This window comes from Buteo buteo, chromosome 2, assembly GCF_964188355.1.
Source record: "Buteo buteo chromosome 2, bButBut1.hap1.1, whole genome shotgun sequence".
NCBI classification, from domain to species: Eukaryota; Metazoa; Chordata; class Aves; order Accipitriformes; family Accipitridae; genus Buteo; species Buteo buteo.
The window spans coordinates 38,874,805-38,887,821 of record NC_134172.1 but is presented as its reverse complement, the minus strand read 5'-3'; the positions used below and the strand labels follow the sequence as shown (position 1 = coordinate 38,887,821).

The 13,017-nt window shown below is 39.6% G+C and overlaps 1 protein-coding gene across 7 annotated transcripts in view; it reads right to left on the bottom strand.

The window, feature by feature from the left end:
- Positions 1 to 13,017, bottom strand: part of CREB5 (cAMP responsive element binding protein 5) — a 260,402-nt gene that overhangs the window by 205,784 nt on the left and 41,601 nt on the right. For 3 of the 7 annotated variants that reach the window (XM_075051482.1, XM_075051470.1, XM_075051489.1), the window contains 2 exons: positions 11,874 to 11,945; positions 8,654 to 8,747 (listed from right to left, as the gene is read on the bottom strand). The exons of 1 other annotated variant lie outside the window; for it this stretch is intronic. In XM_075051482.1, the coding sequence (XP_074907583.1) occupies positions 8,654 to 8,747; positions 11,874 to 11,927 (148 nt within the window). In that variant the 5' untranslated portion in view covers positions 11,928 to 11,945. Of the gene's footprint in view, positions 1 to 5,640; positions 5,680 to 8,653; positions 8,748 to 11,873; positions 11,946 to 13,017 lie in introns of those variants that run through there. 3 more of the 7 variants (XM_075051509.1, XM_075051499.1, XM_075051537.1) reach the window with 2 other exon arrangements.

The following is a 13,017-nucleotide window of genomic DNA, read 5'->3' as shown; positions in this document are numbered from 1 at the left end:
GCTAACTGCTGCAGACATGCCCGAGTTAACGCCTTCAGGTGCTTGAAAACCACCTCAAACATACACATACTTTGCAAAACAAAACACATGAAGTTAGCCACAGTGAGAAAAAGTTCTGCTTCTAACACACTTTTTGAAGAAGGAGTGAAAGGACATTTAGAAAAGCTATGGAATGTTAAACTTTGACCACAAAGAAGCGTCCTTCTGTGTTTTATACTGAAAAGTGTTGATAATACTTATAAACCATGAGATTTGGAGTCAAAAGATTTTTAATGCATGCCTTCATCTCTAGGAATTTTTTGCCCTCTCAGAAATAATTCAGGGAAGGACAGGATTCTCTTTAATGCCACAGGCAGGAGGGACTCAAGAAGGTACAAGGTTTTCAGCCACCTTTTCAAAAACCTGCAAGACGGACAAGCTAAATTGCCCTGTGGACTGTAGTTTTAGTGATGACCTTGGCTAGTCTTTCTTCAGGAAGTGAAAAATCAAGCCCAAAGTTGGGAACCAAGGACTCCTCAAAGGTCAGCTCTGAGGCACCTCCATTTCATTCTGAAGGCGAGTTCTTCACTATTCCCCCTCAGCTTCCCCACCCCCCTCAAAATTACAATACAGAACTATATTAGCAAAAGCAGGGGAGAGTCTGTATGGTCCTATCAGATTTACACACATTAAAAGAAAAAAAAAAAGAAAAAAAAAAACACCTGTCTTGCATGTTAGTTCCTCCTTCCCAAGCCCCCATTCCAGCTCAGGCTGCTTTGTACCCAATTTTATGGAAAGACAGGACTCGCTCTCTTCAAAAATAATCTTCTGCATAGTCATTGACAACTACCCTATTGTTGGAAATCCATTCTTTAAAGAATGAAAGCTCTGTCATGCTAATCCCAGTTGCCCATATTGGACCAATTCTGACCTCAGAATAAAGCTTCCCACTTCAGCGAGTTCTGGAGGAAAAATTTGGTTTCTTGCACCTAGCTGAGCTGGGTCAAGTTCTAATATGTCCCCCTTAGAGGGAACAGTTACCAGACACAATGTACTTTACATGATCAGCATAGAAACACACAGCAACCCCTAAACAAAAGGCAGCACGAAAGCAATATATACAAAAGGAAATGCAGTTTTCACTTGGAAACTAAGGGGGAGGATCAGCCTCCTCCATTATAAAGCCAGCTGACCCGATTTCCACCTGTATCAGGTGTGGCCCCACAGGTTTGACCTTTTCAAGTAGTCCAAGGGCAAACACACTTGTTTGCATTTATATTTCTGATGGAACATACTGATGTAACATAAAAAGCAAGTCCTTAATGTTAAAATTCTGTTTTATTTCTTTTGGCTTGAGCATCCTACTTGTGAGCTTAAAGGAAACAAAACTTAAGTGTTTGGGAATGCAAACATATTTATCTATTAGTTTTCACAGCTAACTACCATATTACCAGAGTCAGAAACATAAGACTTTCCAAGAATCTTGCAAGAACTCAGCATAAGGAGCTGAGTCAACGAGGTGCTGACATTGATGGGAGCTGAGGACATTCAACACTTTACAGGTCCATATCCTAAATAAGTAGTGCGAAACTAATCTCTAGGGTAAGCTCACTGAACTCAGTAGATTTACACCAGGGTTGTCTTTGGCCCTTGGACTGGAGTTTGTACTGGAAATGAAGTGCACTAAAAAGCAGGAAAAATAGATTTTTATTTCCAAAAAGGATTAAATATTACTTTAGTGAACAACACAATTGCTTTGTAGAGAAACAAAGATAATCATTGCCAAGCCTTCCTGGACATAAAGGGCATATTAGTATTTGAATGTGAGGCAAATACAGGAAATGTTTTATTTTCAGAAGTAGTATATCCATACCAAATAAGCAAGGTATCAATTTCACGACCAAGATGAGAAACTAGGGTTTCATAAAGAAGTTGATGGCACCACTTTCACTAAAATAAAAAATCCTAAGCTTTTTTTCAGAGTTGCTTGAGCCCAGGGGCAAGGGGGCAGGGCAGAAGAGAATATACTAACATAGATAAGATCTTGTTACTTTCCATCAAGGTACGCATCTGATCCAGGAATCAGGCGTTACTACAACAGGCTACATTGGGTCAGGGGAGACTTAATGGGTAACAAGGTGGTGATCAGGCACATGCAGCTGAAGTTCCCGATCTGTTCAGCATCTATTCCAAGAATGTTAGACAGACACACAAAAAAAAGTTATCTCAGTGAAGTAAATCCATTTTAACAGTGAAAACAAGCAACCCAGAGCAAGAATGTGACTTCAAGTGCACAAAGGCCTCATTGGCTTTTCTCTGCACATGCTGAAAGTGTATCTTCTGCACCACAAGCAGTCTGAGACAATCAAATGTGTTGCCTACAGCTGATCTTTCCAATTAACTACTTTATTATCTAAAAGCATCAAAACTGATAGATCAATGACACTATTTACAGCACCTACATATTGACATGGTGATCTTAATGACTACCTCAGTCTCCCCATATGGTTCCTGTAGTTTCTATGATCCAGAAATCAGGCTGGCAGGAATTAGCAACAAGATTTTGTTAAAACAGACAGCCCACCTCTCCTCCCAATCAGAGAGGGAACACCACCAACCACCCAGTCTAAACTCCATCCACAGACCTTCTGGAAGCCAGCGCAGCCAGATGTAAAACAAGAGCTGCCCTTCTACCTTGTAATACTTCATCCTTCAACATTCACAGAAACCAGAAGTCCATGAAACCTCTGTGTTTGTATGAGAGTAGAAGTGAAAAAGACCCAGACTTTAAAACATTGAGACTTTACATAGTATAGTAGTTACATTGCACACACACTGCATTTGCTGGTTTCAGGACTTTTGGGCTACCAAGTCCAGTGCGCTTTCTTTGCTCCCGAGGCAACCAACTATTTTGCCTCTGCAAAACACCAGTTCTCCCTTAGGAGGTGGGCAAACTAGTAGAAGATATTCCTCTCAACACCACAGTAATTCTTTTACCTAGATTAGGCAAGGCTTTGTGTTTTAACTGGGAACAGTATCACAAAGGAGACCCTAGCATAAGTTAGACATTCATGTCCACCAGAATTAATAAAATATTCCTAATTCTCAGCACTTAAAAATGCATTAATAGTTCCAACAGCTTGTGCCTGACCTCACTGCTCCCTGTTGGTACAAACAAACCTTTTGTTGCTATCACCAGCGCCCACAACTATTGCAGGCTGACTGAGAACAGGGCTCTGATTTGTTGTACTTCAGCAACTGGATATGCCAGACCCATCTGGACCAAAACTCAGAAAGAGCTATTACCACTCTCAGCATTCCTGCTGAGGACACCCATTACTGTAGGAAGCTGTCAGCATGCACGCTGTTAGCCACACAACCGAGGGCTGTAATGGCCCAAGCTGCATTTTGAACCAGGCAGCTTGGGATGCAGGTCTGTCTGGGTTAACCCTAGCTATCTGGTTATTACACTGACCAGCCATCCCAACCCAGTCCCATCATTCAGCATGTAAAATCTTTCCATCCCTGACTGCTACCAGAACTAGTTTACTATGCTTTGAGGCACCTACTTCTAGCCAACTGTCACTTCACAGGTGAACCTGTGTCATCTGACAATTACTTAGGAAGTTATTTCTCTCTCACCTTCACCACCAGGTTGAACACAGAACCTGTCAGGCTTCAAACTAGGCAATAAATATTTTGTCCAGCCTATTACTCTAGGCAAATAATCAGCCTCTCTGATGACACAGTCATGGCCAGAAAGGCTGCAAGAACACTAAGTTTAAATAAACCTCAAAAATGTAAGTGGACAACATAAAAGCCCCAGAGCAAGATCAAATGGTCTCACCTGTGCAGATCCCAAGTCCACCTATTGTATCTTACAGGAGATGATTTCAGAAGCATTCAGCAATCAGATTATGACCAGAACCTGATATACTGAATAAATTCTTGCTGCTGACCATTTTGAAAACCTGTCCTCAGTGTCTGAAGTGATGCCTGATTCTCCAGACTAATTGAAAAACATATGCTATAAGGCAATGGGAAATTTGAAGTCTTCAGTAAAGAGATCTCATTATATATTCATTATGTTTGGCTATGCAAATTTTGTTGTTGGTGGTGGTTGGTTGGGGGGGTGTAATTACTGAAATAATAGTCTCAGAAAGGACACTCAGTCTCAATATATTGCTTTCAAAACAACAGCCCAGGAAATGCCACAGTAGCTTGCTATATAGAGAGTTTATTTGAATGCATTTTGTAAAACTACCTTGGATCCAAGAGTTTCATGCCTTAAAGCACAAATGAAAACTTTAAAGCATCATACCAGTTAAGAAAAAAACTGAAGAACCAAAGGACAGTTATGTGAAACAAGCTTTCATTTGGGGGAAAAAAAAAAAAAATCTGATTCAGTAAGAGAGACTAACAGCACAGCTCCAAAGTGCGTAACTTGATTCCTCATCTTTCTTTAAAAATTAAAAAAAAAATGTTTAGTCTGATGTGCAATAATAACAGGTATTTGGCTTGTTCAGCTGTGGGCTCTGTTGAAGTTATACACTTACCCATGTTATACTCACACAATGATAACAAAGTCAGAGTAATAGGGCTAGCATTGAAATTTGAAAGACAGCCCATCAAGCAGCCACAAGGAAAGAGGAATGTCCTGAGAAATTCAAGCAGCTTTCTTCATTAATTTGGCAGGGTACTTCCCAAATGCACCAAGAAGCTCAAGGTGACGACACCTCAAGCAGGTGACAGAAGAGAAGAGGGGAAGAGGTGCACCCAGTCATACCTGGTGGAACTGCCCTCACCCAGGGGCTCACAGACAAGGGCTCCCAAGAACTTTACTGCTTAAAGATGCACTGTTTAAAGTGCTGGTTGGGCTTTCTGTTGGGGTACATATACTGGGTACAACACATCTGTAATCTCTTCTGGTCACTCAGAACCTGAGCAGTTGAATTTTAGAAGAGTTCTCATTTCATTATTTGGTAAAGCAAAGGGCACAGAAGCAAACAAGAAATCAAACAAAAGTATTTTTCCTTACATCCAATCATTTTCCACTCCACAAAATTAATGCCTAGATAAACCTCCTTGTGTAAACCACAAGGAGAAAAAAATTAAGTCAACCACGGATGCCGTAAGTTACCTCACTGACACAGGCATTACCTGGGAAAAGGAATACATTTGCACTACCTTTAGCACACACACTTTTTCATCTGGAGAAGACTGTTTCTATCTCCACAGTGGGCTTTACTACCAAAAATCCAGAGGATTGGATTTCAGTAAATAGAACTGGGAAGAAACAAGGTTTCTATATAGAAAACCCTGGCCTCTCCTGCATCTGCTAGCAGCACTTTTGGAAGGACTTCCCCCCTCCAACAACGGTAAAGTATCATTCCTTCCCTTCCTGAATTTGATACCACAGGAATTTCAGTGTCCCCAGCTCCCAAAGTCCAGTTCCACATGGCTTTTAGTACTTACCCGGAGGGAACAATCTGTCCCATGGACATTAATATTTTAGTGTTAAAACAAAAAAGCTTTGACATGCAACAAACTACAGAGTTTCAAAGAAATGCAATGTTAGTTAGCACAATGGCAAAGGGATATCTATTTCAGTCAACCTAACTACAAAGTTTCCTGCAATGATGACTAGCATGCAAAACTTACACAAGATATTCTGTGTTATCTCAAACAGCTCTTTTTTGGCTAGGAAAGATGGAAATGGAAACCACCAATGACTCTCTATCCATACTCATAACAAGACTTTCTAACAAACAAAAATAAAATACATATACAAAAAGGAACAAATAACATTAATTTTAAAAGACAGGCAAAAGATTGTAATGTCAAATTATCCAACAAAAGAATCACTTCCATTTTAATGAAATGCCTCTAGCAGACTTCCCTTCCATTCATACAGTCAGAGAACAGAAAGCTATTTAGTGTATGTATGTACCTGGAGTTTCTGAATTAATTCAAGAGTCACCAGATTTAATAAAACTTGTTCTTCTTCAGCCAGCATGAAAAAATGGAAGAAAATATAGTGGAGCTAGCTGATAACAAGGAAGCTTTTGGCTAGACATACCTGATAAACCAGCATAGCACCAATAGTTTCAATCAGGTCACAGAACCTTGTTTATTAAACACTGACCCCACCTACATAACGACATATAACTTTACATATAGCATAACTATACCTCTCACTTAAAATTGATATTTCAGACCTCAGCACAGATTTCACACAAGAAACAAGTTCCTACTTCCCAAGTCATATTTTACTCAGTTTCTAAGATGTTGTATTGGTACAAGACCAACAGCCCCTCAGTTCTAGTGCCTACCTCCAATAATAATTTATAGAAGACATGCTTAGCGTGTGTTAAATATTACTGATATTATACTGACCCCAGACTGGGGATTAGCTGTCTCTGGAAACAGAGCAGATAATTCTAATGGCTACCTGAAAGCATACAGCCCACTATTTTGCATGACTAATTACTGATAATGAATGGATCAAATACAACAAATTAAAAGATAGTATACAACATACTGGAAAAAAGGAGAAAATCTGACTTCTAGGCAGATTAATAAAAAGAGGAAAAAAAACCCACCATACACTAACACTGCACCTGGTTTATTACAGGGCAACTGCTGCTGCAATTCTTTGAACCTACTGATGACAGAAACAATTTAAAAAAAAGTCAGATAAGCAAAAATGCAGAAAACAAGAAGGAAGACATGAAGACAAATGTCTAAGAGAGAAGTCTGACTCTTTTCCCCATATATCATTAATTTTTCATTATGAAACCTAAGAATAAAACATCTTAAACTTTAAGGTATTTAGATTTCCCCAGGGTTTAGGTGGGTAATGAAACAACTATTTTTCAATGTCTCCCTGCAGAGAGTAGATGATCTATGATGCTTCCAAACTAAGGATTGCAAAATGCCAAGCAAATCCACCAAACGAACAGAAAAAGAAAAATCAATACCCAGCAGCACCAGGTTGCCAGGCCATTACAGTCAGACACATTTGCCACAGTCTTTGAGAACACATGCAGCTTTTTACTCTTTCATTACTACAGAGGATCGTCATGCACAAAGCACGAAGAATACATCCCTCAGAAGCAATCTTGGAGCCTTTCTGGCCATGAAATTCTGCTTTTCTATATACCTAGTTGGCTAATTGCAGGTCTAGGGACCACATTATTGGTGGTAGTGGTGGAAGCCAGTCAAAGCTTTTTGCCTGGGAAAGCAACCCATTGGAAGGAGCAGGACAACTAAATCATAGAAGTTACCAAACAAACAGAGCTACACTGCTCAGGGGACTCCTGGTGACAGAATATAGTCCTTAGAAACTGCCCTCGAGCAAAAGTCTTGCCAAACACAAAAGTTGTAACAAAAGCCAGCACTTTCACAGGGTGAATGTACCCACAGCACAGATGTCTTCGAGCAGTTTCACTGCCAGAAGACACAGCCAAGTGCAAAAGCAGCATTTTCTCACTCGTGCTTGCAAACACAGGATTCTGCAGGCATAGCTGGCATACAGGCACTTTACAAGCCCTATTCTTCAACATGCTGTATACTGTTCCTTTCTAAACTTGGTCCACTATGGCATTTTCAAGTGCAAGAGGAAAATAAATTCTATCTGGGACAAGGTCTGTCTGATTTGCAAGCAATTGCTTCCCAATTATAATTTTTCATAAAAAATAGAAACAGTTTTCCATAAAAGAGGTAGTCCGCTGGCAACCCTTTAATCATTATATATTTGCACCTAAAAAGACAAAATTTACCTTGAAGAAGCCCATTTGAAAAGACAAGTATCAAACACTGGTTAACATACACACACACATTTGCTTCATAGTTTTTTCCTAGAATTACTTTGAAACCTGAAAAATCCTACAGATATTATTCTTAATAACCCATTACTATAGCCCAAGGAATATACAATAGGAAAGGGAGTAGGAGAGGAGAAGCCATAAGATTAAGTCTGGCTTGACTTTACCTGGCACTCACTGAATGCCAGCAAGCCACCTTGATGTGTGGTTATTCAGACAAGAGTACGAAAACACTACGTAAGAAAAAAACTACATAAGAAACCAAAGGATGTAATTGCACATAGTACCAGATCACCTCTGTGTATGATTGGGGAAGTGCAGAGAGAGATGGTTACCTTTAGGGGGAAAGTGTACTGGATATTACTTACTGGTTTACCTTTCTGGTTACAGCTATTTACAGTGAGCCACCATAAAGGTGGCTCATATGATGTGGTCTGTTACAGTTGCTGAAGTGAGCCTGTCAAACTTAAAATAGTGAGTCTTATAGGAACAGTACAAATGCACTTCATTAACATGCTCACTGCTGGGCTCCCAGGTGGCATGTGCTTAAGTGCCTATATTTCACTAGCATGTTGACACGGGAGTCAGCAATAGAGCTGCCAGCATGGCTGAGGTTCAGCAATTTCCCTCCCTCTCATGCCAAACCTGTGGGAAGGCATAAGAATGGCAGCTGTCTTTTTGTCCAAAGATATGCATTCTAGCTTATTCCATCTCTACCTGTTATTTAATCGGAGCTGGGGCTTTTAAAACCAATCTTGGAGGTATTTTGCCAGTAGCTTTCCAGTAGGAGTCATGCTTTCAACATCATCTGAATAGTTATCTTGACTCTTGAATTCGTGTCTTCTTACCTGATAACATATTATCTGTTTTTATTGAAGGAAACTTCAAAGTCATTTCATGTTTGTGCCTGTGAATCATCAGATGATCCTCTGTTGGAAAACGCTGTCAGGCAAACACAGAGAGAGAGAGGAAGAGAGGAGAAAAAAAAAAAAAGCAGAATTTAATTCTCTAATAAACTTTTGGCATTGGACAGAATTTCAAAAATGAGAGAGAGGAAGAAATGCATCCAGCTAGAAAAGTGTCCAAATGGCACAGGAAACAGAATATTTGAAAATGCAAGTAAGTATGACTAACAAATAGCTGTACTCTACTTAGAAACATATTTGCTGCAGTGCTCTCTGGGGTTGCAAACTGCAAGGTGTCATGCATTTGCTTGAAAAAGTTGCACCAAGTTTTGGATTCTAAGGGTCTCAGACACTCACTCCAGCTACCGCAGCCTCACAAGTCACCACGTGCCTGAGGATCTGCGATAACTGCTGTTGTGTATGCTCTTAGCCCACGGCAAACACAAAATAATGTGGCATCTCTTAAATCACTTTACTGGATTTTTCTGCTTTTGTGTCTTTCTGCAACCTATATCTGCTGAACAGCAATAAAAATAATCAAATAAGCCAGCCCTTCCCTACCCAAAAGTATTCAGGCAAAATGCATCTTTAATTTTGGAAACCTCTGATACTTTGACTTGATTCAAAGTGGCAATGCAATGGTGCTTAGTATATAACAACTATTTATGACCCTTTATGATACTAAATTAAATTCTTTTCCTTTCTCAAGCAGAGAAGGTGGAGAGATGTGCTTTGTAAGAAACTAATCAGTGTGCTAAGTCTGTTTTACAGTCTGATAACAGACTTGTACAACAAAGCTTCTTTTGAACAAGACAAGATACAAGCTTGAATAAATGTTCAAGCACTTGCACACTTGGGCTCTAAGAGCGGACTGGTTCTGTTAAGTTTCCTTCACCAGAAGGTGCATACACAGACCTTTGCTACAAACTACTGCAATAGTTTTAACAGGGTTATTTCAGGACTAGCAAAGGCCAAAAGTTGTATCACCAGGGCTTGAGGAAAAAAAGAATAAATTTTAAAGGCAGCTTTTTAAGCAACAGGTACATAGGAGACTGTAAAAAAAACTGGCAACAACAGAGTTAAAGTGACTTAATGCTTTCAACAGAGTATATTCTTGGCTAAGTGACTTTGCTTGTGGCTATAGTATAAATAGTTGCAGTATGTTACACCTGAGAATCTCTCTAAGCCCATAGACAAAGCAGCATAAATAATGGGAATGAATTCTTTGGAAAAAAAAAAAAAAACAACCCAACAACAAAAAAACCACCCAAAGACCTTTTCCTCACTGTGAAATCCTGGTTCATCGCTTACTCATCTGGAAGAAATGCAGCACTAGAAATTTATGTTAAGAACAAAGGCAATATGTGAAAGACCGTGCTCAATGAAATTGTGAGGGAAAAAAACCACGTTTTGTTCTCGTGGAAATGGATTTTCCTTCATGGATGCCACGTTCTGTCTTCGGGGTGAAATCAGCCAGCTTAAAGAGGGCATGGGGCAACTAAGGAGAAGCTATTCCTCCAGTTCAGACTTCTCTGTCTTTTTTGTTAAGTCTACTTTCTTCCTTGTGCATAAAGTCAACTCCCTCAGCCCTCAATATGCATCCGCACTGGCTGATAGAGAAGCCAGTCCCCAGACAGCTTAGCTGGATAGTGGTGCTACACTATGCACTTTTGTCAAGTCCTCATTTACAATAAACGGAGGTCATGGTTTGAAATGGGAAATTAAATGTTTTCTAAGATGAAGTCACAACTACATTGCTTGTCTTTCCAAATTGTAACAGCATACAACCAAACCTGCTCTCTGAACACCTAAATGAGCTCGTTTGGATCAGCTTCCCTACTGAGGAAATTAATTAATAGCTGACATGAAAACACTCAAGTCCACTGATTTGAGTGGAAGTTGGGTTTAAGATTCAACAAAAAGGTAAATAAAATTTGACTATAAAACTCAGATACTTTTATTCTACCTCTGTGACAGAATGGTGGAAGTTTAACTCTGCATGTGGAGGTCTGAAGTGACAAATCCTCGATCAGAGGGACAATCTAAAAGATGCACTCTGACACCTGTAGAAAGGCTCCCACTCAATGAAACAGCCAGTTTCAAGCTGCTCAGCCAGTTGTTAACCAGACCTCAGACTTCTCCCTCTCCTTATGTCAGCTCTTGGCAAAATCAACAACTGCACTCCAGTAATAGTCACCCATTGCTCCACCAGAAGAACCTAAAGGATTGTTAAAATATTAGTCAGCTGAAAACTCCCAACATACCGTTAAAGCAGGGAAGTATTACCCTCCCTAAGACAAGAACACTCTGGGAAATGGGTAAACTAAGTCACTTACAACAGATGCATACAGGAAGCCTGTGTCAAAAGCCCAAAAGGTGCCCTTGCCTGAAGATTTTACTCACAAACTCTTGTCACCAAACCAAATTAGGGTTGGAAGTGCCACACGTGGAACTTCCCTCATCACTGCAAAATCATCGAAAAAACACATAAATCCCAATTCAAAATCTCAGCAGGTAAAAACCTTGTCACTTCAGGTTTTTTAAGATCATTAAACATCTAATGTTACAGGTCAGATTATACCTTCAGAGACACATGGCAGATCACCAGTCAACAGGAACCCCAAACGTACATCCTGGGGCAGAATTTATCTACAGGCTGCATTTTCTATAGAGAATATTTAGTAGGAAGATGTCTCAAAGATTTAGGAAAAAAAAAGCTAACAAGATATTGTATTTAGGTATTAAAAAAAAAAAAAATCAGAAGGGTTACCACATCCAATAGGAAACATAATATATTCCATCATACATCTAAGCAGAAGACAGATGAAGGTGTCCTGCCTAGTGTGTCCTCTCTTGCTAGCCACTAAAGGAAATTGCAATACCTGGCTTGAAACATTAGGCTTGGGGATGAGGGAAGGCACAGAAGCAGCTTGAGAAGCACTTTTACCAACTCACTTTTGACTGGCTGTTGCATTTGCTTTAAATATTTTGTAATAACATGTTGTGGGGTAAGGAGGGAATTGAGGGGGGGGAAGGACTTAAAAAAAACAAAACACAACCCAACACATATTATTATTAGACATGTGTTAATATATCAGGAGGCATTATACAAGCCAGAGCTAGTGCTGAGGACTCAATTAATATCACCGCTGACTCCACTCACCTGTGAGCAGCCTGGGGCACTGCAGACAAAAGGCCTCTCCTGCTCCAAGTTCATCTTTGATTCCTCATAAATCTACATGTTAAAAGGGGGAGGGGGAAAGAAAGGGAACCTATGAATATATACGTTCTAAACTTCACACATACATGCAACATACAATCGTCACGGTTTGTGCTTTTATTTCAAACTCCCCAAACAGACCAGAACAAAGTTTTATACTCAGAGTACTAAATTTGCTAATATTCAGCAGGCTCCCTGCAGTCTCAGTTCTTATTACTCCTTCCTGAGAACATATTTACTTTGAAGGAAGAAAAAAAAACCATTAAGCTTTCACAGCAGAAATCTGCCTCAGAAAAAAGCATATGTTCAGTGTTGTTATTAGATAAGACCGTGTCTTCTCAGAAATATCTTGAATTAAGGGTTTTTACCTTTCCTTCTTCAATTCCTGCTGAACAACATTAAAACCAGACGTCTAGGTTACTTCTGAGAAAGAACCCACTTTTTGAAGTTCTTAATCCATACTATTTGATATTAATAACTTAAATACATTACATACATGCTCTCTATATATACAAGATGATTGTGCATACCCGTCTTTTAAAAGGTCAACTAGATCCTCAGGAGCTCGAGAAGTGAAGTTTTGCCTAAAACTGCAGCTTCCCCATAGCAGTTCCAGTCCTGTAACCTTGAACTAACACCAGGGGAAGAGCTCCCAGGTCTCGAATAAAACTGGAGGAGGAAACGTTTGCCCTCAGAATGCAGTAATGCAGCTGAATTTGGGTCAATATTACAGCAGTGTCCCTGACCAACATCAACAAAAATAATTTTTTAGTAGCATTCTAGGGGGTAAAATAAATAAGCCACTCCTTTTGGAAATGTTTTGAGCCTGTTGGTACAACTGGCATTACAAGCTGGAATATAGTAGCTGACGCACCTTAAAGCACAGCATATGACTTCTGTTTATATTATGCCTCAAATCCCTTAAAATTCAGCCTCACTGCAGTGCTGCTTAGACAAATAACTGAGTTGTGTTTCTGTAACTTTTCTTATAAAGCAAAGAGAAATATCTTGGTGGAGAAGGAGAATTTGATTTTAAAACTACAAAAATCTGCAGAAGGACAAGTGCTAAAATTACTCAACCCTGTTG